General features: G+C 45.6%; 2 protein-coding genes and 1 non-coding gene across 5 annotated transcripts; all 3 read right to left on the bottom strand.

Moving 5' to 3' along the window:
* Positions 1-596: 596 nt before the first annotated feature.
* stimate (STIM activating enhance) lies at positions 597-9,026 on the bottom strand. The gene is made up of 8 exons (XM_037448112.2): positions 7,992-9,026; positions 6,301-6,349; positions 6,114-6,209; positions 5,859-5,980; positions 5,432-5,544; positions 5,046-5,123; positions 4,812-4,955; positions 597-2,409 (listed from the first exon to the last, which is right to left on the bottom strand). The coding sequence occupies exons 1-8, from the start codon at positions 8,194-8,196 to the stop codon at positions 2,296-2,298; spliced, it is 921 nt and encodes a 306-aa protein (XP_037304009.1). The 5' UTR covers positions 8,197-9,026; the 3' UTR covers positions 597-2,295.
* trnar-acg (transfer RNA arginine (anticodon ACG)) lies at positions 3,161-3,233 on the bottom strand. The gene has a single exon. It is a non-coding gene; the product is annotated as a tRNA-Arg (tRNA).
* A 131-nt stretch (positions 9,027-9,157) lies between the features above and the next one.
* On the bottom strand, positions 9,158-23,513 carry sfmbt1 (Scm like with four mbt domains 1). 3 transcript variants are annotated; one of them, XM_037448109.2, is made up of 21 exons: positions 23,169-23,513; positions 19,765-19,822; positions 19,573-19,667; positions 18,854-19,097; positions 18,464-18,552; positions 17,529-17,781; positions 16,635-16,732; positions 16,341-16,442; positions 16,013-16,172; positions 15,752-15,834; positions 14,919-15,045; positions 14,547-14,660; positions 14,342-14,384; positions 14,169-14,236; positions 13,914-14,053; positions 13,204-13,313; positions 12,622-12,797; positions 12,034-12,212; positions 11,672-11,893; positions 11,111-11,239; positions 9,158-10,939 (listed from the first exon to the last, which is right to left on the bottom strand). In XM_037448109.2, exons 2-21 carry the CDS (start codon positions 19,787-19,789, stop codon positions 10,799-10,801), a joined length of 2,598 nt encoding a protein of 865 aa, XP_037304006.2. In that variant the 5' UTR covers positions 19,790-19,822; positions 23,169-23,513; the 3' UTR covers positions 9,158-10,798. The 3 variants fall into 3 exon arrangements, with proteins under 3 accessions (XP_037304006.2, XP_037304007.2, XP_037304008.2); XM_037448110.2 differs by lacking the exon at positions 23,169-23,513 and adding an exon at positions 22,559-22,580; XM_037448111.2 differs by lacking the exon at positions 23,169-23,513 and adding an exon at positions 21,912-22,317.
* Positions 23,514-25,291: the final 1,778 nt, after the last annotated feature.

Here is a 25,291-nt window from a genome sequence, read left to right as displayed (position 1 = left end):
GTAAAGTTACTCCGTCATCGCAGAGCAGACAGTTACACCTCATTCTGACACTGTGGGGGCTCAGACTCCTCAGTGTTGCCTGAACTGTCTGCCTTACTCGGATAAGAGAAAAGACTCAACTGGTCACATAGACAGCATAAATATATTCAGTATAAAGGTCAAAAGTCAAGAAAAGCAATGTTTTTACTGATTTGATGTATCATCTTGCTATGTTATAAAGACATGATCAATGATTTTTCAGAGCGAGCATGATCTGAATATTTTGAAGGCAGATAACATATTAAGAGTAACGGGAGAGGCAAAGACACACAATCTCACAACGACGCCTGTCGCTAAACGCGTGTCTTACCGTTTGCCGTTTGTAAGACGTGACCAGATGGATGTATTTTTGGATGTAGAATCACTGAATGACTGAAGGTCAGATAGCTCCAGTGGTGAATGCACCTCTAACCAAATCTGTAGTGTGTGTGTGTGTGTGTGTGTGTGTTTGTCAAAGTGTAGCAAAAACACACACAATTGTTTGCGTTCTTTCGATCCCCTCGTAGATCTCCCGCATCGATCCGGTGGTGCCACGGGTTTTGTGTACCGACACAGGATGAAACGCCGTCAGGACGGCTGTGGGAGAATCACGATAGTGTTTCACATTTTTTTTTTATTGGAAAAGCATTTATAATGATAATTTACCCCACACCACTTGCCATGTCGTCATCTCGTAGTTTCACATCGCTAAATACTCAAAGCCCTCTTTGTCCCAGCTGAGGAGAAATTTGCTTCTCCGTTAAAACGCGCGTGCCATTTATTCCCCGTCGACGGGCCAAAAGCATCCCGATGAAATCATCCTCCCCATCACCGCGCTTACTAAGTTACAGTACAAGTCACTCTCCGTTTAGTAGAAACAGGACCAGCTGCAACCCTCGGACACATGCATGCAGCACACGCCAGTACATGCAGGTATACTGTATATTTACACCCCCCCCCCCCGCCCCCCCTTTCTCCCGCCTGTCTGGTCCACGGTCACTTAACAGTTGAGGTCGATGCATGTCACATTCTTAACATCAGAGCCAGCTGAATGCTGCTTCATGCCTAAACACCTGAAGCTCTGAATAAAAAGTCGCAAAAAAAAAAAAAAAAACTATCAAAACAAACAAAAACCTGCTGGTATTTTCCCTCAGGCACATTATTGTAACAAAAACACTAAAATCCCACAAAGACAAAAGGAAAAGTTAAGCTTTGAGGAATTGGAAATTGTGCAATAGATGGTTCCCACATCTACTCTCTCTGTTGGAGGAATAAAGAACACTTTTGAGACAAGCACAGTCGCCTTTTTTGGCCCAAAAAGAACGATCAAAAACTATTAAAGAAAAACAAGACCCCGACAACTTGAAATGAGAGCAAAGACACGACGAGAACACACAATCAGTGTCACAAACAAACACAGACGGCAGACACAAGCTGAGCTGATAGCACTCCTGTACTTGCAGTCCGACAGGCCCTAAAATGGAAGGTTTGTGCTCTTTGACATGGTAACAGCACACAACAGGATATGCAGTAGTGAGGGGTGGAACTGGAAAGAGTTCCACTTTGCATCAATGCAGTGATTCAAGCACTCTGACGCGATGCTCGTCTTGGTTAAAGGTGTGTCCGTGAACACCCTCTCTCTCTCACACACACACACACACACACACACACACTTATAGGCATCCCAGGCCATGGTGGTACATCTACATGAGGAAACAAAAGGTAAGACATGTTTCAAATGGAATCGACCTATCAGGAATACAATCACCCAAGAGGACACGATAGACGATCACATGTAACAAACCCACCCAACAGTTTTGCATGATGTTTGGTTCTGTTGTGGCCCGTTAGATTCATCCCCGACACCCCCCCCCCACACACACACACACACACACACACACACACACGAGTCCAAACAGTATCAGACCAGTGTTACGGTTTTCCTATTATGCATACAAGAAGGATTTAACAATGTTAATTTTGTTGATGATTCTTTTGCCCCTCATTTTTTTTTTCTTCAAAAACACAACACCTCACGACAGGAGTGTCACATCAAGATGAGACAGCGCTCCGATGTACCTGGTTTACCGTAAAGATATCTCCCAGAGTGTTGAGCATGTTGTCAGGTTAGACATAGTTCCTTCAGGGGTCAACGACAAAAGGGCTTAGACTACAGTACACTCTTGTGTCACAGGGCATCCTGGGGCTGAAAGGATTGTGTCTACTCCGAAGGCCGACACTGGATCTTTGTGGGACAGCTCGGATGAGGCACGCGCGTCAAACCGGGATCCCCATGCGCAGCTTCTTCTTCTTCACGGCCTTCAGGCCGGTGAGGCGTCGGACGTCGTCTTCGTCAGACTCGTCCATTTCATCGTCTGCTGAGAAGAGGATCTGGAAAATAGCGGGGGGGGGGGGGGGGGGGGGAAGCGGACAAAGAGTCGGTCAAATCTGTGGCACGCAGCTTCGTGTGCTGCTAGGAAGGAACACTGGTTTTCACAAACGGTGGAAGGAAAGACTAGTCAGATCTACACAGAAATGTAGGTGGGTTGGTAGAAATATTCAGCTTTCAACGGCTCAAAGTAGTAACACAGATCACAGGGACACCCTTAACTCTCGTCAGATCACAACAGGGGGAGGGGAAGCTGCACAAAGGAGTTTCCAAAAGGCACATTATTTGCAAAACTTGATCGTGATCAATAAGAGGGTGCAGCACTTTCCTATTTCACTTCCATTGACTCTCAAAAAACAATTAAAAAAAGAAATGTAACAGCAGCGTTGCCCTCTCAGTTCTAGGGCTTCAGACGTCAGAAAAGCATCAAAACGGCCAGGAGAAAATAGAGCGCCAGAAGCAACTATGGAAATTAAACATGCATCTTCTTCCTGTGTGTTGAAAGGAGAAGTTGTGTGTATCACCCTTTCACTACGCTTCCTGTTGTATGCATAAGCTACAAGCCCTTCTCTATAGTGACATGTACACGCTGCTGAATGCTCAACGTGGTCTCGTTTCTTCAAAACTCAAAATGTACTGAAAAGATGAAGAGGCGAGAAACAAAAAAGGGACAGGAGGTATATTTTAAGTCATCTAATTGAGTCACCTTTTTTTCCTAAAATTACATTTCACCCCAATAACGGCAAAAAAACTCGAGCTAGCCAGGAGTCGAACCTAGAATCTTCTGATCCGTAGTCAGACGCGTTATCCATTGCGCCACTAGCCCTCTGGTCTCAGCTCCCTGCTGAAAGCAGTAACATCTGTGTGAGCCGAGCACCGCCCCTCCCCCAACACCCCCAACACCCCCAACACCACCACGCTGTGGTGAGAGCACGCTCACCACTATTGGGGCAGAACACTAGCAGCTTGTGCAACAGACCGTGAAGCGGGCTTTTGTTTGCACTGCTTTGACCATTCAAATGTTAAAAAGCCTTGTAAAGCAGCTTCACATCTCCTTTCATGATTTTAAAAAAAATGAAATGCAAGTAACATTCATAGACAGAACATGGAGTTGCTCAAATCAATGAACCAACTTCAAAAATATCAGCAGTAAAGATGGACAAATGAAAATGAATCATGGGTTTCCATCCTCCTTCTGGGCCTGAAAGCTGAATGTGCCCAAATTAGGGCATGACAAATCCACAAAGTAATGACCCATCTCAAACTGTGTCTGCTATTACTGGAAATCACTGGTATAATTTGCTGCTATTTACCTGTGGTGCTTTGAAAGGAAGGAATGACGCTTCTATCCTGGGCATTAAGAACATTTGACCTGCTCTCATCATGGCTGCCATTTGAAATACTTCACTAAGTTAGGAACCTTCCAAAGTAAAAAATACTGTGCAGTGAGTGGTAGAGTGGTGGGTGTTTTGTCTAATAAGAACTCTGCATTGGACTCATCTGCTTTACAAGCTTATAAAAGAACTGGGGAACCGTGACCTGGGCAACTGTAACAAATTTAAAAAAGATCCTCCAAGCAAGTTTGACCGTTATACACCGGCCATCGGTACCGGAGATCAGGAACAGCGGACAAAAGCGTGCCATGCTGTGTGCCGATTCCCTCCGTCTTCTTCAGCGGTCCACCTCGGAGGTGTTGATAGCAGGTAGGGCTGTGTGCCCAAAAATCCATGCCACGGAATTCAGAAAGATTCTGACGGAATACCGGTAGAAGTCAACACGTCATTGAACCCGAAAAGGACCGCCAGCTACCCCCATCAGCTGTTCGCCGCTTGCTGGCCGGCGGGTTAGCTCGTTAGCGCGCTAACTTGTTGAGGCTGCCATCAGCGGCTCGACAGATTTGCAATAAACCATTTTCTGATCGGATTTTCCAAAACCAAAAACCAGAGGTGTCAAGTAACGGAGAACAAATACTTTGTTCCCTTACTTAGGTAGATTTTCTTTCTCCCAGAAAGCAGTACTTTTATGCTTTTACTCAAGTAAAACGCTTGAGTTGATACTTTTTAAACCCTACTATCTATATTTCTACTTGAGTAATGAATGTGAATACGTTTGACACCTCTGCCAAAAACCCTCCAAACACACACAGACCCTGTCTTGGGCACAAGTTGTGTTGGTGCATCTCTGTTCCTCCCGTATCGCGCTTTCCCGTGTAGCAACAAGGTAACTTCTTGTTGTGAGCTTCATACTGTGGAATGAGGAATTCATACTGTACGAAATCTTATATACCGCCCAGCCCTAATAGCAGGTAAACACATTGGCTAACTATGTATTATTAGTAATATAATACATTATCAGTCTATGCCTGCGATCTTTACTTAGCGTCCGCATTACTAGTGAGACGTACCTCAGACTCAGAGTCGTCATGTGACTGCGCTCGTCTGTAGCGCACCTTGCTGTTGCCCCGCGAGTCCTCCTCTCTCTCCTCCAGCTTCGCTTTTGTTCTGTGCTTCTTCATGAGAAAATTATCTACCACCCAAAACATGAGAGCCTAAAGGAGAAAAACGGAAAGCACTGGCGTGAATGACATTCTGCCCCCGTGGGGATGTAAAATAGGGGATCTGTTGAACAGCAGACTTACGTTGATGAAGAAGGGAACGATGAGCATGACGATGGCCAGTTCCAGGGCAGGGTTCTCTATGGGGTTGAGGAGAGACAGCTGCGACAAAAAGCACAAGAGCGTACACACACACACACACACACACACAAACATTAGCATATATACACAGCACTCCAAGCCTTGGATTAAGAGGTCAAAGGTCAGTAGGCGCAGTGATAAAGTAAAAGGATGGTCTACTGGAGCACACGGAGAGTCATCTAAAGGAGTGTTTACCGAACAGGACAATATGTTGAAGGAATTGTTAAAGTTTTAAGCCGTATTAAATTGCCTATGTAGTTCAAAATAAAAAGATCATGACATTACTGCGCGCTCATTTTTTCTAATTGGTTTAACTCATTTCTTCTCACCTTCTTCCACTCGGGAATGAGGAGGACCAGCATGATTAGGACTTTCTCAAACACCATGATGAGGATGTAGAGGATACACTGGCCCAACCAAGCGGTGCACTGCACTGGCTCGCCTGCGCGTGCGCACACACACGCACACGCACACACACACAAACGGAAGGACAAGTTTCTGTGAAAAAGATGTGCTTAGCTATGTGTACAAATTATGAAGCACAGATCCGAGTTTACTGCTTCAGTGATACGCAAAGTGGCAGAAGAAGAAATGACATTGCAGCACTGCATCATGGAGGACAGATAGCTACTGCCCTCCATTGGGCTTCACAGGCATTTCAGGAATGTTCCAGAGTTCCGACTCGATTGTGACACACACACACACACACACACACACACACACACACACACACACACACACACACACGGTCCTCACCGTATTCACCGAAACGCAGGGAGTCCCACTGCCTCCACTCCACAATCGCACTGACAGCTCTCACCCCAGCGTAGATGAGCAACATGCCCAGAGAAGCGTCCAAAAGGAAGTTAATGAGGTATCTGAGAGACAGAAGGGTAAATGTCATTTGAATTGGTGGTGGGAGCTTTCCTACAAAACGGACTTCAACCCCTTCTTGTGTACTAGTCTAAAATAAAGTTAAATTTAGAACATTCAAACGCAGGATTGACTCACAGGGAGCAAGGATCCTCTTCTGTAAGGTCTGATAAGTAGACATTAGCAAAGTGGATGAACAGCATCCCAATGGCCTGTTTTGAGGTGTCCAGGAACCTGCAGAGACAGTTCATATGCTTCAGAAGCCCTCCGGCGGGATTCATTGATGCCTTTCTAGAGAAAGAATTTAAAGTTGGTTGAGCCATACCAGATTCTCCAGGGTCTCCGCTCGTGCTTTGGCTCCCTGAAGCGTTTCACTGCAAAGGATAAAGTACACCACAGTGATTCATGGGATTTGAATATGGATCACGCAGAAACACAGAATCAATCAAACTGAATATGTTTTGTTTGTATTTAACAGAGTTGAAGTCCCTCAGGGGAGCTGTTATGTGTTCAATGAGCATTTAGTTGGTTTTAAAGGAGGCAGTCTGTTACCTTCAACAGACATTTTTATGTGGACTGACATTCTGCCTTTTCAAGTGGAACTGAATGAGTTAAATTGAGACAGACTAAACACAGGCTAATAACAATATGTTGATGGTCCCAGAGGAAGAAGAACTAGTGGCCCTGGTAAGCACCCTAACCTACTCTGTGGTACAGTAGCTGTGAAATTATTCATTTTATGCCCACAATTTCAGTTCACTGCCAAGTTTACAGGAAACAGAGACATTTCTTTCAGACATGGCAAAAAGGGAGAATCAGAAAAACTTCATTGTTACATCATAATCCGACCATTTCAAGAAAGGAGATAATGCAGAAATGATGAACATTGGGATGTTTGTTGGAAATGTTTGTTTTGAAATATAACTAATTACTCAATGACTAAATGTATCTGTGGGGCTTTTCCCCACAGACCTCACTTTAATTAATCTCTGCGTTTGAATCAGTTAACAATGATTATTAATGAGTGAGAGGGCTTGTCTCCTTTTATCTGTCATTATGCAGCTTGTCACACACAAGCTGCATAATGAGAGGCCACCTTTACTACAATGTGACATCCCCAAGTACATTTTCTAACATCAGATACATTATCATTAGATAATAGCTGGGCTATTACTTTACCTTCTACACAGGCCACTTACTTCACAAAGAGAACCCCACCCCCCCCTCTCAAATCTTGCTCTAAATACTGCTTTGATGCCCAGCCATTTTCTCAATTGACTTGCAGGCCGGCAATACTGCGAACTATGACCTCAGTTTCTGCTTTGAGCGCAAGTATGACTTCAGACTAAAACCCGCCCTGTGTGCAGCTGGGTGGGACGTGACCGGAGCCAGAGGCCTTCTCCGTGTGCTCAGAGAGTGGCCTCGAGGGAACCCAATTTTTTTTTCCAAATGCTAAACATTCCTCATAGCTTTGAAGCTGCTGGGACACAAAAGTGAGGCCCCATGAGGTCACACAGCTGTGGGTGCTGTTCGAGACGCTGACCCAGACGTAAGTTGCCATGTATCCACCACGGCAGACTTCTGACTGCAAATCAGACATCCCTCTAGTGACTTGGAACTGCAGGCCATATTTGAGTGAGCTGCAACGCGCATCTTCAATGCTAGAAGAAGACTTTTAGTCCATCATCACTCTGTTTCCACGAACTGACTGCCACCTGCGAGACATACGCCCTATGATGGGGGGCCCCTCTAAATTTAACCTGTGTAGAAGGAAAGTTCATGTGCATGGAGTTGTGGAGTCAGCTTTTATTAAACCCACAGCCAACCCCTTCACATGAACAGAAGAAGTATCGTGCATTTCACTTAAAAAGACCCAAGAAGTCAATTGTATGGTTGATTGTCAGACTCGGGCCTCACAGCGAATATCAATACCCTTGATTAACCGATCAATGCCATTGGATAATTGCCCTGGCACGTCAGTGGCTGAGTGCCACCCAGCCCGGTGGACATACTCACGCATCAGAATGCTGAAAGCCATCACGGCCAGAAGTCCTTGCAGGAAAATCCCGAACGAGTCCATCAAGGCGCCATTCTCGCAACCCCGGGTCTCCGGACCTGGAGTCGGGGACGCGGACACGGACGTGTTGGCGACGGACAATGGACCTGCCGGTGCCCCGTCCCCGAGCTGGGACAGCACGTTGGGGCCTCCAACCGCGGCCATGGGACAGAAGAGCTGGATAAAGCTTGTCGCGGACTCTCGTGTCCTTCTCAGTCGCCTCCTGCGGTTGTCGGTCGGCCGATTGATATGCTAAGCCGGACAGTCCTCGGCGAAAGATGGTGGCATCCTCTCCCCGTCGAGCGCACACTCACATTCTCCTGCTTCGGACATCCACGATGTGTTGGCTGTTCGGAGTGAAGCCGTCGCCACAAAAAAGGTTGATGGAAGTTGCAATGACTGAGCTGTGACCTGACGTTTACACGTTTACACACTAACGTTCAGAACCAAATGCTAATTTAGGAGGTCTGTGCACCGGTGACATTCGTTGGCTCGACTTAAAAAATGAGAGCTAACGTTAGTACCAGACACACCACACAGGCGTGACATCTGGCTACTTAAATAGACCCCAAACAACGTATGTTAATGCGGGTCACCAAAAAGGGGAATTTTGCGAGAAAACCAACGTTTCAAAGTGAAGCGAGGCGCCCCATCGGCTTTTGCTATCGCTGCTCGCCTATCGTTAGCTAGCTAGCGCCAAGCTAAACGCCGAGTTTAAATAAGCTGGCGCAAGGCAAGTGAAAATGTGTTTTGTTTCCGGCGCCAACAACTGCGGTTGCACTGGTTTATTGTAACTTTAGCGCTCGCAAAAAGTAACTTATCTAAATATATTTTAAAATGAATTGCAGGTCACTCGCGCACATCCCTGCACAGCAGTGCCCACTCATGTTGACAGACGTTGGGGCACGTGACCTGCGTAAGCACGAAATGCATGCTGGGATATGTAGGACTCTTGGTAAATAAACGGACGGGCGTTTCCACCTTATACCCCTGTTTGTTTTTAACTATGTGTATGAAGGTTAATCGTCTTGTATGTAACATAGTAGTCTTCTAGTCTTGTTATTGAGTTGGTAGTTATCTATGTGCTGCAAATGTTGGTAAAAAAAGACCAAAATGGGAAGCCTGCTACAATTGTTCACAGTTTTAATCGCAGTCTTTCACTGGGATAATTTTCAAATACGAATTAAAAAGATGCTCCACAAGTAAAAGAGAAAAACAAAGTTTTGTTGCCCTCACAAAAAATGAAGCACATTACAGTTAATCACATTACAATAACTGATAAAAGAAAACTGATTTACAGAAGCAGTTAAAAAGTATTGTCTGCACATTTATAATTAAGGTAATTGTTAATGAAATGGCTCAAAGAATTGACTGCTGCCAGATTAGATTTTCTAATACATTACATTTGAGAAAGTTCTGTGCAAATATATTGTAGCCTATATTTAAGGAATTTACACATTGCTTATGTAGGTATGCTATGCTAATTGCTCAATTTTTTTTCTTACCCTGTTGCTCTTAAGGATATTCTATTTACACTATATATAAACATGCACATATTTGCATACCACCATACAGTACATGGTTTTGTTTGTGCTTGTATTTGAGTCCTTACTATGTAAACCGCTCTTACATACTGTAGAAGCTTGAACAATAAAGCAACTTGATCTCTTGCAAGGAAGGCCCCCTTTATATCTGTTGTTGACCGGAGAATCTTAATTCAGCTGGATAACAGTTTCAAAGGACGTCAGTATGGTTTAGGGGCCTGATGTTCAAACTAAAATCAACTTCCTTACCTTGCAACGGGACACAATGACTATTATTCCAAAACTGCAATGTACATATCTAGTGGATTCAAAGAAAACTGGCAAACTGTATTTTATGCAATTCTAGAACTTTCAATGTGCAAACATTTTTTGATTGCTTAATTAATGGACCAAACAATCAATGGAATAGCAATAGGGATACAAGCAAATCTCTTTTCAAAACTAGATAGACAAAAGCTCTAGGATACACCTAGTTTAGAGTTTCAGTTAAATTGATTCTGTGAAAAATAATGTTTGTTTTCAAGCGTTTCAGTGTGGGTCTCATCTGTAACAAATTTTTTTTTAAGAAACTGAAATTAGACTTATAGATTATGAGGCAAGACCACCTCATTTCTGACTCCAGCAGACATTAGCAATTGATGAGTAGACACCAAATATTTTAGGCTTAACAATTAAAAGGGAATACCAGTGAATCACAGCTTTTAAGGAAACCACGAATGGCCACAATGGAAATAAAATTGTAGCGTTGGCACTCATTTGTCCACACAAAAAGAAAAGGAAATAAAAAGGAGAATCTAAGACACTGAAGACAAAATACATTAAGAAGCCATCATAAGGACATGAAAACCTTGAACTGTCCTTGATGATGGCTTGCTTTTTTGTGCTTTTCTTTTTTTGTAAAATGTGCTGGAGTCAGTAAAAGGCCTTTACACTTATTTATGATATCAAAGCGTCTCCAGTTCTTCTGTCTTTCAGTCCACCCCTGTGTCTTTCTCAATGAGAGAAATTTGATCTTTTGAAGCTCTTCTTTGTTATTTTTTTCAGTGATCACTAGGAGTCACTTTTTTCCACCTTCTGCCCATGCTTTTACCACACAATGTTGTATACTCAAGTTTCTTAAGGACGTCCAGTGTTGGAAAAGTAAGAATCGGAAAATACAGTGTTATTCACAGAATGAATACAGAGAACAGTATGTAGTCACGTCCATGTTCATTCCACGTCGGCTACGTTGCAAACTGCTGATAAAAAGCCAGCTTGACCCTCTCAATGTGGTGGCACAGCTTGATGGCCGGTCCTAGCTTCAGGTCCATACACTCCTGTACTGTGGGGAGGTTCAGCAGCAGCAGTGCCTGTCCGTCAATCTCCTATGAAAACAATCATTCATATCATTTTTTTTTTTAAACCGTTCGGACTGCTGGAGGGCTGGACATTTTTTTGTTTGTGACCACAACACAAGCTGTGTAATGCCCTCGTTGCGGTAGAAATGACAGAGCTCTCATTCGGAGTGGCCATTGAGTTTTTTTAGCATTTCTTACCTGATCCAAGAAGATCCGTGCCAGAGGTGCACAGTCCGTGGTCCTGATGAAGCGGACCACGTCGGTGACGCTCCACTCCAGGGGGCTGGTTTCCAAACACAACTTCTGCGGGGGCTCAACCTTTGACGTCTGTAGACCCACAAAAAGTGGGTGAGTCAGACAGAGAGGGATCGCACAGCTCAAGGACGTGAGAAGGTATCAAACCAGAACATTTCATAAAAGAAGCAATGGCCGTTTTAGTTTTGCAATAGCTGTTCAGAGCTCAGTTCAGGTCACAGTGAAAACATCCTCCAAAATTGAAATGGCAGAAACGCAGTTGTATTTGATGGGAGAGGCAAAGAGATGAGACTGTGCTCAACATCTTTAATTTTGTCCTTGAGGGATTTTTTTTATTCTATGCCTGGCAGTACACATTAAAGTATTTATTAAAGATACACGACTAGCAAGACCCGATATGAAAACCTATAAAATATATAGGTTAATAGAATGATATAAAAACACTCTGGAATATGACCATTATGTAGTGATAGTCATTTCCAAAGCCGTTGGGGTTTTTGTTACCTTTGGTGACGGAGGTCGGTTCTCATCGTCTGAGAACGAGGGCGAGCGGGGTTTCCGTTTTCGGCGGGTTGGCCTCGGCGTTGCCGGCGGGGACGGGGACGGCGTGGTGGGCCGAGACTTCCCGAGCGACGGTTCAGAATCCTCCTGGAGATCGTCCTGCAGTTCAGAGCCGGAGTCACTCAGGGAGTCATCTTCATCCAGATCTTCTTCCTCTCCACTGCCCTGTGAGCCAAAACACAAGGACAAGTCTATTAGGACGGATTAAAGTGTGAGGAAGAATCAATGTTAACAGCCTTGACTCATGCTTCCTTTAATATAATGCTCCAGGAAGAAAATATGAGCGTGCAAATGTGTGCTGCTACCTGTGGGGACCCAGCAGGCGTGTTGTCCACCGAGGCCGAGGATCGTCTCTTCTTGTGCACAAAGAGCTGCTTCCTCCTCTTCCGCCTCCGGCCTCTTCGCTTCACTCCACCCTCCAGGTTGGTGTGGCCCCCGGGTGGACGTCCAACACGCTTAGTCTTCTTCTTTCCGGAGTAATATGCTTGCGAAACGAAAAACAGGAAATTACGCATTTGACGAGTCTGAGATTTCGAGACTTCATTCAGAGAGATGGACACGGATTGATCAGACGGAAGAGGATGTAAAAGAATCCATGTGGGGGATATCTGCTGTCTGGAGCAAAATGAAAACATAAGTAAATGTGTGCTGCTATCAAAATGCATGACTTTCCTCATCCCAAAAGTGCAGGGGTTCAGTAAAGTGAGCAACGAATCAGTGGCTTTGTGCTGTCCAAAAAAAATAAATCAGTAGAAGAAAAGGTTCACTGCTAGAAGGCACGATTAGAATCATGGCAATTAGAAGTTATGTTCATCGTCTGCCACCCCGGATCATATAATTAACCATTTGAAGTCTCGACAATCAGCAGTCTCCAGTTGCTGTAAAGCACCTACTGTATTTGGTCTTGGTGAGGACAGAGCAGTTCTCGGAGCAGTGTTCCAGAACCATGCGAGGTCCGAACAGGTTGGGGCAGCACTCAAGCTTGATGCAGGTTTTCCTGCAGAAGTCCGCTACGCGGTCCACAGTGCGGACTATTTCCACGGTCGCCCGGTAACTCTTTCCCTTGTACCTGACATAGAAAAGCAAGGATCAACAACAAATCCTTTGTGATCACTCTTTTAGATTCCACACAATGTTAGCTTGATGAAAACAAACAAAACGCAAAATGCCTTGGACTTCCAACACCCTAAAACGAAAAACCTGTCTATAATTTATCCAATAAACGTTGCGACGACCAGCAACGTCTCTCTTAAAAGTAGCCCAGATGCCATCGCAGGCTATTTAATGCTTGAATGGGTCTTGTGCTCCGTTCTGGTGTGCAGCTATTTATTTCCCCTTGTGCATTCAAGGTACACGTTTAATCCAGTTTCACACACGCTCAAAAAGGCCCGTCGTCAAACACCACTACACTCCCTGCAGGTTCTCCACGGAGCCGAGTATTCTGAGCCAAAGGATTAAATGGTGCTTCCCCTCACTTGGCTTTGAGCGTTTCTCCATTGCCCTGCCAGCGGCTCTCCTGGTCCAGCTGCAGCTCCCTCAGCACACGGCTGGGCTTGTATGCAGAGTTTATCAGCAGACCTAAAACCTGGACAAAAGACATGTGGAGGATTAAAGCCCTCGCGGGTCATCTGCATCAGTGCTACGTGCAGCATTTTAACATCAAACAGCTCCCACATTCATTTCGAGAAGGGACTTTCATTGTCGTCAACATGTGACTGTTGTGTGGCAATCCTTTCTGGCCTCTACATTATGCGCCATTGTTCTTAAGAGTATTATGAACTTACCATAGAAGAAGATGCATAGCTCAAGTACAATAATATAACGATACAATCACGACAAATTTTGACTGACACCGTATAACATGCTTAAAGAAACAGTGAATAAGTAGGACACGGCCGATACACACGGCAACGTGTGAATGCACTTCAGAGACTTCAAAGTCTCCAACACGATCAGATTGGTTTGAGTATTTAAAACAAAACAAAATAACTAGTTACAGTTAACAGTTATAAGACTATTCTACAATCATGCTAGGAGCCCTGTGAGTTTATTATACCAGTGCTATAAAAACATGTTGATGCTTAGCAGGTATCTTTTCTACCATGTTCACCATGGAACCAATAACAAACACAAAAAACAGCTGAGGCTGAACACTAGATGTGTGGAGTGGACCAGCCACGCTCACCTCTTTCAGCACGAGGACACAGTTTCCAGGACCGATGAACTGAGGAAGCTCTGCAATGCGTCCCTTGTTAAGGTAAGGCCCAGAGAAACAGCGGTGGTTGAAGTAGATCTTGGGACAGCAGTATTTCCGGTTGCCCTGCCCTGCTGGTGGAAATGCAATGAGATATAAATTCTGAAAACTAACCACAGACTATTGAGAGTCAACAGAAAGGGACACGTCCAAGTCCTTCAATGGGACCTGTGACGCAGCACTCGCCTGTCTCAGAATGGTGGGCCATCTGCTGCTTGACAGTGTCGGGTGACGAGGACTTTGGGGAGTTTCGGCTGTAAAGCGGTGAAAGTTTGGTCAGTTGTGGGAAGGCCAAAGTGACACGAACAATTCAGACCAATAATTTAGTCAACACCTCCGCCCTCCGTTCCTGTACTCACTGTTTCTCAGGCTGCACCACAGCAATCTTCCGCTCTTTTTCAACTGAAACACAAGGACAGACTAATGGGTCCCCAGCCACAGTGTTACATTAGGACACTCGTTTTTAAGTCAGGATACTGTCAGCTACATTATTAGCAATAGCCTCGTTACGACTGATGATTAAAGATGTGTTGAAGGTCCACTGTGATGACTCATGTCGTGTACCTGGCGGTTTAATTGGAGAGATGAGAGGATAGCCGTTTGTCTCGCACCAGCTGACGGGGAAGATGTCGAGGGAGTCCACATGAACTATCAGCTCTGGCATGGGCTGCTTCAGTCCTGCACAAACGTAAACACACAGCTGTTATACCTCCGACTACATCGGTAACCCGTTCAGCTGGAGCAAATATAAAATATATAAAAAGATCATATTAAGACAACCGGATGGAAGGGCAGGTTGATGGTGGATGCATAAGAACATACATCTGCACAAGATTGGAAGTGTGGAAATGAGATGAGGAAGTTAAATAGACAGAAATGACTTTTCTACTTCCACCCTCCTAAAAATAAACACATTATCTGGGCCCTGCTTCTCACCTTCCAGGCTTATCCAGACGTACTGCCCCTTGACCCTGGTGACAGTGGCCACGTGAATGTTCTCCGGTGACAGCAGGTTGATCGCCTCCAGTTTCATGGCTTCTTTGAAGCTGTGCTCACACTGCACCTGACAGGTCAACACAAAGGGAAAGTAGCATTTGTTGGAAGGTAATGCCTAGTGGCTAGGCTAATATGTGGTCCGTCAAAATAAATAAATCCCATTTCCTACATTCAGTCTGTATGGAATACCAAAACACAAAATGTATTCCCTCCTAAGTAATTCAACGTCTGCAAGCAGCCGTGACAACTGTCTGACCTGTCAGCTTAAGGGTATTATAGTATTACAGAGGTGAGAAAACCGTAGTCCCCAAACAGGGCATGAGATACCGTCGATGTTGCACTTTATATGCTGCTACAGTACAATGCTTTCAGAGGAACGTGGTCACTTCCAGTTCCTCTTTCTTTTTTTTTTTAAACCAATACAGACAGAACTTGTATTCATTTAATATTCTGTTTCAGTTAAAACACCACAGCACTTCCCTACAGTAGTTTGTAAGTAATAACGAGGCTTTAGATCCAACACTTTGGTAGGCTAAAAGTGAGGAATCTTGTATTTAGTTGTAGCAAGGTTGTCTTCATGCATGTCTGCACTGCAACTGCAGTAAGAAAAAAATCTACAACTTCACATTTCATTGCTATTTTGGCCATAACAAATGGAGTGTTTGAGCTGATCTCACATTGACCCGTTACTCAACTCCAAATGTTTGCCAGTCTGATGAGATTTTGTAGCGGTGTAAACTGTAAAAAGGCTTTAAAACGAAAGGTTGACCTACAGTTGGGAAGCAATGTTGCGGAGCAGCCTCTGCCTCACACTTTTTTAGGTAATCGGCCCAGTCAAAGTCTGCACCCTGGTATCCTGCACATGAAATAAAGAAAGAATGGAAAGAGAGAGAGAGAGAGAGAAGCAGATAATGGAAACCAATAAAGACATACAGACAGAGAGGAAGAAAAGATAACATTCCTTACTTTCTGATACCAAGGATAATCAATAAAGTCACTGGTCATTAACAATGACATCATGTGACAAATCTGACCTGGTGGAGGGCTAAGCGTTAGTCCATTTTTGAGGCACCACTGAGTGGGGAAGATCCCTGGACTGTCTCTGTGACACAGAAAGGACCTTGCAGCACAATCCGAGTCGTCAATACCACAGAGGTCGTCCATCTTCACAAGGAAGTACTGCTCATTGAACACCTGCAGTGGAGAGAGAGAGAGAGAGGAAATTTTAGGAAACATTCAGAAACTGTTTAACAGCTGTCGAGTCACACCAAAGGCAATTAGGTCAGGAACAGAGGTCAATAAGCAGCCAACAAAGATAAACATTGCAGCACAGGGGACACATTTGATAGGAAAGTCTGTTACCTTGGCGACCGTGGCTGGCCTGATGGAAATAGGAGCCGCAGGGTCAACAGCCTCCAGTTTCATTCCTTCTTTGAAACAATGCGCAGCGATGGTAGGCTGATCCTGTGACAGCGCACAACACACACACACACACACACACACACACACACACACACACACACACACACACACACACACAGAGTTTAGTGGAGAACATCAGAACTCTTTTCACAATGAATATTTCTCAAAGCTTCACTTGCGGATAAGCCATAGACAGAGGTGTGTTTGGGCCAATGAGAGCATGCTGGACAGTACCTTGCTGAGCTCTGCAGTCAGAGCGTCGTCCTGAGGCAGGTCACTGATCCTCAGTCTCACCTCTTCCCACTCGGCCTCCGTCCGCAGGGACAGCAGGTCTGAAACAAACAGATACACGCGAGTCGTAAGGGTGTTTAACAGGAATGACAAAACACAACTGCTAGTTCTCGTTATGGGCATTAAATCAAGTCTCCATAATTAATGAACGAGCAAACCAAAAACAGCTTCTCTCCAAAAAATACTGCGGACCACAAACATATTTGATTATTAAAAATTAGATAATGTCCCCCCAATGTACAAATAGTACAGGGCTAGGATTACTTCAAACGGTATAACGTTTTCCCAAATCAGTTAAATTCACCGCTATTGCTCACTACTTTTCCCAAAAGTGAGGCATCCAGGTACAATAAAAGCCTGGCATTAAACATCAGAGCTTCCCAGTGGTACCAGAAGGTAGATCAGCGGTGTCAGGAGAGAGATACAGCCTCCAGCGCTTCGAACAACTTACATATTAACTTTATTCACTTGCATGAGCAGATCATGGCCCCGAGAACAATAATCTATTTCCCTCCTGAAATCAATTTCAAGGTCTGCCGATACCTTCACACTTTGAATATTGGAGGAAAAGGAATTGGAAAATACTGATATAAGTCACATTATAAAGTTGTGATTACACATTCTTTTTGACGCAGCAATCCTTTGAATGAAAGGAATCAGTATCACAGGATTATATCAAATAGTTAAATATTTGGACATGCATCCATGGAATGTAATCATGTTTTCTTCTATCAGGACAAACCGGCTTCGGCAGTAAACCGCAAGATCAACACATTTGTTTTTTTTTTCTCCCTTTTGTTTCTAAATATAAATATGACTCGCGTCAGTTCCACCGACCTGAGGGAGGCCCGAGGGTGCAGCCGTGCTCTTTGGCCCAGCCGGGTGGGTGGAGGCGTGGGTGGAGGTAAAAGAGCCAGAGGGTTGCGGGCGTGTCGGGGAGGCCCTCGGTGCCCAAAAGGCGCAGCTTCAGCCTTCCCCCGACGTTCTCCTCCACCTCGGCAGCCCAGACGAGCCCCGGATCGGCACCGTCCTGGAGCTCCACGTAGCAGCCGGCACACAGGAGCTCCACCGGGTCCCTACCGCGCTGCGACTGTGTGTGTGGGGGGGGGCGGGAGGTTGTAAATGAGAAGCTGATAGCACATTCACACAAACACAAATGAACACACGCCTAGGCAAGGTGAGGAATTTGCACTCGGGAGAGAATGCACTGCATGACTAAGTGGCAGAACTGAAGCACGCTCGCTGAAAGCTAACTAATGGCGCAAAAGAATTTCACAGGCTGTTCCTGCAGCACATTTGCTTTCAGCGGCACAACCTCGGTACTGTAAACAAAAGCTGGCAGCCGTGTAGGTTTATGGACTTGGGACTTTACTCAGGTTATGCCTGCGAGTGTTCAAGATTGCTACAAGATTGTGTTAACATAAAGATCAACTTCATTCAAAAGTTCAAATTTAAGTGGGACGTTTTTTGCTCTGTGGTTATATCTTAGCAAAATGGGCGCGCAAACAATTGAATTAGGAAATCCAGGCTATAACAGTAGCAACTAAAAGTTGTGTGTGTGCGCTTTAAAACCACAAAGTCGGGGAAAAATATTAACTCCATTTACCATTGTCAGATGGATCACATAAGCACACATACAGGAGTCCATTTAGGTGTAACATCTAAATGGCTTCCGATTCTGATCTGGTTTGCTCTTGGCACCGACAGACTTGAGAGCACATGTGGCGTGTGAGGAGTTTCAGGAGGACAGCTGCCGTGGGCCTCAGCCTTACCAATTCCAGCAGGTTGGCCGGAGCGCTGCACTCCTCGGCCAGTGCCCTTTCCAGCAGGGCCTCCCAGTCCTGGTGCTTCTCGCGCACACCTGGGGAGGAACGTGCACATACTGTGTTTAGTCACGTCGGAAATCACAGCATTTGCTATGAAATAAAGAATACATACGGGAAGTATTTCAATTGTGTGATGGAGCGCCTCACAATATTTCATTTAACGTAACATTGACTAAAAATGAACAGAGGAAATACAGGGAAATCGCTTCAGCACGACGACACACTAGCGGCCGTACTTTGTGAGAGACAGAACCATTCATTACAAAAAGAATATGTTGAGTTCCACAGGAAAGTCGGGCTCCACGCAACCCCCCGTGCCACCGGCCGATGCCTTACCCTCCGGAGCCCTGATGGTCTTCCCGTGCTGGCGGCTCCAGCCCAGCGGGTGGAGGTCCGCGGCCATCAGGTCGCACCAGAAGTCGGCGCGCCGGTCCTCCTGGTAGCCCTCGTAGCGCAGCAGCAGCAGCTGGCCACACGTGGTGATGATGTTGGCCACCCAGTACGGACTGTCGGCCTCTGCGCGCACACACACCTCCAGCTTCATGCCCGGGGTCAGCCCCGTCTGCAGGCCCTGGTCCACCTGAGACCAGGACGGAGGAACGGAGACGCATGGACGCATTAACTATCAGCGCACGCTCTCGGTGAGGCCATCTCTACTTGCATTCTGCAGCTAGTTACATAAAAGCCACTTACGAAAGCAGACAAAAGAACACAAAGGAAGTGAGAGGACTGCTTTTATGTTATGACGCCATAGGCTTTTATTCCAATTAAACCTGCCGGCTCAGCACACAGCTCAGAATCGTGTGTTAACACTAGATTTTATAGAAGCGTTATTACTGGTGACAATACAGCGACCTGTGTGCTCATGCTGTTGATTGCTTCATGGCGTCTACTGCCGCTGTTTCATCATTTGGAGTCATACTATCGGATGTAATACAAAGTTGCAAACTTGCGGTTCCTTCAGAACTCTGCACGGGTGTTTAGCAGCCGATAATGAATATTTTTTTATTTCCCTGGTGACGCGCGTTGAAGCTGTGGAAGGCGTCGGCACCCACATGTTTGAAGGCGTGGTGGGGTACGGACACGGCTCCAGTCTCCTCCAGGTAGTCATCCCAGTTGAAGTCTGATGCATCCTGAGCGGAGTCTCTGTCTGGAAAACACACAACACGTTCCTCGTTTTTCCAAACCACTTTGGCGACATTTTTATCTTAGCGATTTCACGCAGCTGTTCACAGAGTAGGTCTTACCAGACTCCAGCAACTCCTGACTCATGCTGGTGGCCCCTCAAGCCTGCAACAAGGGGCTCTGAGGAGGATCATAGGAGAAGGATTATTATCCAGCGAGAAAATGAAGAGCACCGGTTTTAACCTCTGGCGACCCAGAGACAAAAACCTAGATTTGGACCTGTGGAAATCCGCTGCAGTTTTCTATGACTTTCAACATGCAGTTTGCAGGGCTCCACATTAGTAAAGAGTCTGTATCGCTGTATCAGATAATGAGCAGGTTTCTGTTTGGTTGCATCAGCCCGCTCAGCAGTTCACAAGCCAAATTGTATATGCAAAAAAAAAAAATAGAGCTGCAAACCGAAAGGGGAGACGCACTACCACGTTAACAACAAGGAGGCGCGTCCATCTAGCCGCACGCAACGTGCCTGCCAGCGACCACGGGTAGTTACAACATCATGAGTCAACATCTGTACGCACTAAAATACCAGCAACCAAAACACCACGCAAGGTCATCCAAGACTAAATCTAGCAGGCAAAATTAAATGAATTAGCATTTGTTTAGATTTTTCAGCCTTTCTAAAAAAATTAAGGTCTCCGAGGCCTAGGAAATAAAACAGTTTGTTGCTATTTCAATATTCAGGTGCCTCAGTCTGGTCCTCGACTCATCGATGCAAAACAGGAGAGGGGTGGCGATGAATGAAATCTCAAATCATATGCTGCACATTTGCCTTTCATTAGGGTGGCCGCGGCAAGACACCAGATGGCCGGCTTCGTAATCACTGGGAAATATTTTAAAACTATGCTAATCTAATCCAACTCCACCTCCTCTTCTTGTGTAACTCATTTGGACTTTTATTTTTACGGTATTGTATAACTTCCCCTGCCCCGACGAGGAGAAGATGTCAAACCGAGCTTTGACTCGTCCAAACTGACCGGGAGCATTGTGCGAAAGCAGATGAAATGGGTTTGGGCAACAAGGGGGACGCCGTGAATGAGACAGAAGGGAGCGCTGGGCGTGACAAAGGTGGAGAGAGAGCGGTGCGCGGGGTGCTGAGGAGAGCCGCTCCGTCACCGCGGCTCCATTCAGCTGGCCTGTCAGGCCCGTCTTTGTCATGCCTGACGTCTCTATTAAAACCGGGGGGGCCGCCATCAGAAGCCCCCCCCTCCCCCGAGGAGCGGGCTGCCGCCGCGACCCCCCCGTGCTCCACCCGGATCAGCGCCACCTTTCACCCGCGACCCTGACCCAGACTCCCTATGTCTTTCTCCCCCTCCCTCTGACACACACACACACACCAGAGGGCCTTATTGTCCCGGGGGGGGGGGGGGGGGGGGGTTCACACTCTTGACATGGGATTGGAAAAAAAGAGGTGGACAGAAATACGGGCCTTAAGTGAAGAAGTAGTATTCTAAAGGTCTGACGATGAGCCGGAGACGTAACGCAACATTTAGAAACACTTCTAAAAAGGACTATCAACTCAAATTTCTTTGGCTTCATGTATAGCGAGCGGTCCGTGTGGTTTGTTTTGGGTCTTTCTGCAAAGACCGGCGGAGACTGACTGAACCCGAAAGATAAAAAGGGCCAAATGTGCACACACCCACGCAAACACACGCACAAACCCACTACATCCTCTTTTACAAGTACTCGGTGAATCATGTTCTCATCTGTACTTAGCATGCACCGAGAGGCGGCATTTCGAAAAAACAAGCCCTCTGGAGGTCTGTGGTTGGGAAGTGCAGACTGACAAATCGCACATTCACACATGGATAATATAATCAAAGACAACTTTCAATAAAATTGAATGACTTGTTGAAACATTTCCCTTATTCTATGGCATCTGCTTAATTATTTCCAATTGTTTCATCCCAATTGTCTGTGTTATCAATATGTGTCACTGCAAAGCTTAAAAGTTCCTTTCAAAATACAAAAACAATGTTTTCTTACCCGTAACACTATCAAGCTTAGCAATTAGTTTTCAGGTTTTCATTGATCAGTCTTGGACATTTCTGCCCTTCGACCCTCATGAAACAAAATAGACCGCAAGTTTTCCTGTTGTCCTTCGCGCTTAAAAAAAAAACAGCAGTCGAACTCATTCTAAATCACCAGCACTGTGGACCGTTTTCATAGGAACCATCTCTTTGCTAGAAAATAAATAATAGAAAACTGTTACCATGGAAGCGTGTGATGACGATCAAGCTGAACAGCAGTCGAGAGCTTAAAAATATTTTTGTTATGGTGTGGTGGCAGAAAAATCATGGACTGACTTCTCCTTGACAACATAAAAACCAAAACCATCTGGGGGTCAATAGCTCTAAGTATAGAGGGGCTTTCTTCTTCTTCTTTCTATCTCGGTGAAATAAGGGCATTGAAACAAGAGGGTACAGACACTGAACAACAAGAATCCAGACAGTATAATTTCCTCATGAAAGCCAAAGTACAAAGTGCTATTTCTAGTGTTTGCGGTTTGAAGCTGCACAGGCTTTCTGCGCTCCTGATGTCATTGGGGAGATGGCCTGCTAATATCTGTCAAACGGACTTCTCCTTCTGTCAACGGGCCTCCCTGCTGTAACCACAGCACCAAAAAAAGGGGGGGGGGAGGGGGCGGGGGTGATGGTGAAAATGAAAGAAAAAAAGAAATTCACCTTTACTCCACAAAGTGCGCACACACGTAACGACAGAAGCGATCACGCTTCGGACCGCGGCACGTCCACCGGGAGGGGGGGGGGGGGACACAGCGGGTCACTCGAGTTGCACAACACGGGGAAGTTAAGTAAGCGATAAGTCAACGTGCAAATACGGCAACAAACGCGAACAAACCTCCGGAGCAAACCTCCTGACCGCCAGCTGTTCGAGGCACACGGCATCATTATGTAAGGAAATATACGGGAGGTACAAGCGCTATAAAAAAAATTAAAAAAAACAACAACAACAACAAAAAAGACCGGGGATCTCCGCACAAGCGCTGAACCGAAACTAGCTTTTGCGCCAGACAAACCAACCGCCGCAGCGTTTGGTTTCATCGATGTGCCGCTAACGCAACGAGAGAGAGAGAGAGAGAGAGAGAGAGAGACTACAGCGCCGAACGGTCTAACTTTCACAATGAGGAGAACATGACAGAGCGGCGACCGAGAGACGCGCATTTTGAACGACCCCTGTGATGAATAAACACGCGGTCGCGGATGCGCGCGGGGACGCTGGACGCACGGTGTGTCCGAGTCAAGTTACTGGACGTCGGCGGGCGTGAGCGAACAAGAGCAGCCCGACGAGCGGCGAGGGCGCTTTTGCACTCGACCGAACCCGGCTCATCTTTTTTTTTTGAGAGACGGGAAAAAAGACGGACGCGCGGCCTCGGTGAGAAACACGGCGAGGGGCTCGTAACCGACAACACGCAGCACGTGAATATTAAGTCGAAAAATTCGCCTCTTACCGATAAGTAGTTTTTCCAAGTGGGTTTTTTTTTTTTTTTTTTAGATGCCGTTCCTCTCCGCCTGCTCGCTCCGCAGCAACGTTGAGCTGACGCGAGGAGGACCGCAGAGTCGCCGGTTGACTCTTTCAAAATAAAACGGCTACGTGAGCGGAAGTCGGGTTCGCGCTCGACGCCGCGGCGGGTCCTTTTCGCGTTGCGGGGTTGAACGGCGACGTTCCGGTGTTGCTCCGGTAAATATCTCGCTAGCTTGACGCGGTTCTCGTCCACGACCTCATTCCAATATGGCACAAATGGCCACTGCGCATGTTCGGTCGCCTTTATGCCTGTGAGCCCGGCTACATCACACTGACTTCCATCTTCACACACACACACAGAGACACACAATAAAATACCACACAGTCACAATAAAAATCTAGAAAACCTCACAAAAGAAAAAAACTGAGTTAAGCCGATTAATTACTACCGTTTGCTTTGTTTCAGACAATAACACGAGGGTCAACACGTCCACTCGGTAAATTAGGTTTATCCCCAGCGGAATCAACACTTAGTTAACGGTTGAGCTGGAATTAATTGCACATATAATCGACCCACTTTCGATAAGTGGAGTTTTCTGCCACGAAAAAGCAATTTGTTCTTCCACAAAGTAGCCTGTGGATTTTGTTATTGAAGGTGACCTCGAGTGGCTTGATTTTCAATAGTGCAATATTTTTTTTTAAGTGCATAAAATACCCTGGCTGAATGGGCAAGTGCTTTTTTAAATAAATTCCAACAACGCCCTGCTATGACTGAATCCGAGTCTATATGCCATCGCTGCACAGGGCTGTCAAGTCGGGTTTTGGGATAAGAGGGTGGGAGAAACTGCTGGAAATATGCCTCCACACTGTGATTGCAATTCTCAAAGTGCATCCATTTCGTATTTTGAATGTAATACCCTCATTACATAAGCGTATTTCTCGTTTTGGACGTCGTTTCTATGAGCCGGAAAGACCCCGAAACAGCTTTTGCCGCTCACTTGCTATACTGCCTCAGATAATTCTCCACAATAGACCAACCCTTCGGATGGTTATTACAACAAAAGAAAAAAATATATATATGGACGCACTGGGGTGAAATCAGTCGCTCACAATGAATGCGAGCTACAGAAAAGCTGTCGGATCGTGAACAGCAGAAACAATCGGAGAGCCATGAATACATCAAAAGGGGGCAGGCATTTACTCCGAAATTCAGTCAGTCATTTTATTTAACTGCGGAGGTTCTCCCCATACAAGCTTTCAAACAAAAGACTGTATGTGATGATCGGGTTGTTCGGTTCAATAATTAACAGAGAAAGAAAAAAAACATGTAATTGTTGCTTTTGGTATTTTTTTTTTTTTTTTAAATGTGTCGGCGTGATTTCCTTTATTTTAAGACGTCTACAACTTCAACGCCGCAGCGGTCTTTTGACGCCGTTCGCATGAAGGCAAATGTCTCAACAACTTGCATCGGTTTATTGCTCGGTGCACTGCGCTGTTGCGTGCCTCGTGATAGTTATTGGTTTACCGTGGACATCCTGCACTAGGCACGGGATTACTGCTGGGGGGGGGGGGGGGGGGGGGGACAGAGGACGAGGACAAGTCATAAGCCGTGCGCACTGCAGGAATGTCTCCTCGCCTTTCCTGCACACGCGGAGATGCAGTTATATCACCTGACCGCTAGATGTCAGCGAAGGCCGGCCCGTCTTTCTCTCGTGGGCGCGGATAACATCCCTGTGGTACTTGCAAATGTTTTGGTGCCTTTGCAAAATGATTTACATTTTCTGAAGTGAGGCACTACCGTCAGTGCCGACTCCTTAAGATCCAGCAAACAACGGGTGTAAACCAGCAGCGACCAGAGGACCACACCATAACGGCAGGAATGCAGTGCTGTCATTTCTATGGCACACTAACCCTTTTCTATTTTGACATTTCTGAAAAACGTCTACTTATAAAGCTTTTAGCTTTTAGATCAGTCTCAAACTCATGCAAATGAAAACCAAAATGTGAACAAGTGACACTGGCTGAAAGGGATTTAAGAGTTTGTTAGGTATTTTTATTTATAATCAGATGTAAAAGATGAGTAAAAAAAAAAAAAAAAAAAACCATAAC

This window comes from Pungitius pungitius, chromosome 8 (genome assembly GCF_949316345.1).
Source record: "Pungitius pungitius chromosome 8, fPunPun2.1, whole genome shotgun sequence".
Classification (NCBI taxonomy): Eukaryota; Metazoa; Chordata; class Actinopteri; order Perciformes; family Gasterosteidae; genus Pungitius; species Pungitius pungitius.
This window is presented reverse-complemented; position numbering and strand designations above follow the sequence as displayed.

Coding starts and splice junctions, on each gene's coding strand:
- stimate (XM_037448112.2), bottom strand. CDS start 8,196: ATGGCCGCGGTTGGAGGCCCCAACGTGCTGTCCCAGCTCGGGGACGGG. Junction 6,210..6,300: donor CGGAGACCCTGGAGAATCTG/GTATGGCTCAAC, acceptor CTGTCTCTGCAG/GTTCCTGGACACCTCAAAAC. Junction 5,545..5,858: donor CCTGCGTTTCGGTGAATACG/GTGAGGACCGTG, acceptor GCGCACGCGCAG/GCGAGCCAGTGCAGTGCACC.
- sfmbt1 (XM_037448109.2), bottom strand. CDS start 19,789: ATGAGTCAGGAGTTGCTGGAGTCTG. Junction 19,668..19,764: donor TCAGGAGTTGCTGGAGTCTG/GTAAGACCTACT, acceptor TGTGTTTTCCAG/ACAGAGACTCCGCTCAGGAT. Junction 19,098..19,572: donor CCCACCACGCCTTCAAACAT/GTGGGTGCCGAC, acceptor TCCTGGTCTCAG/GTGGACCAGGGCCTGCAGAC.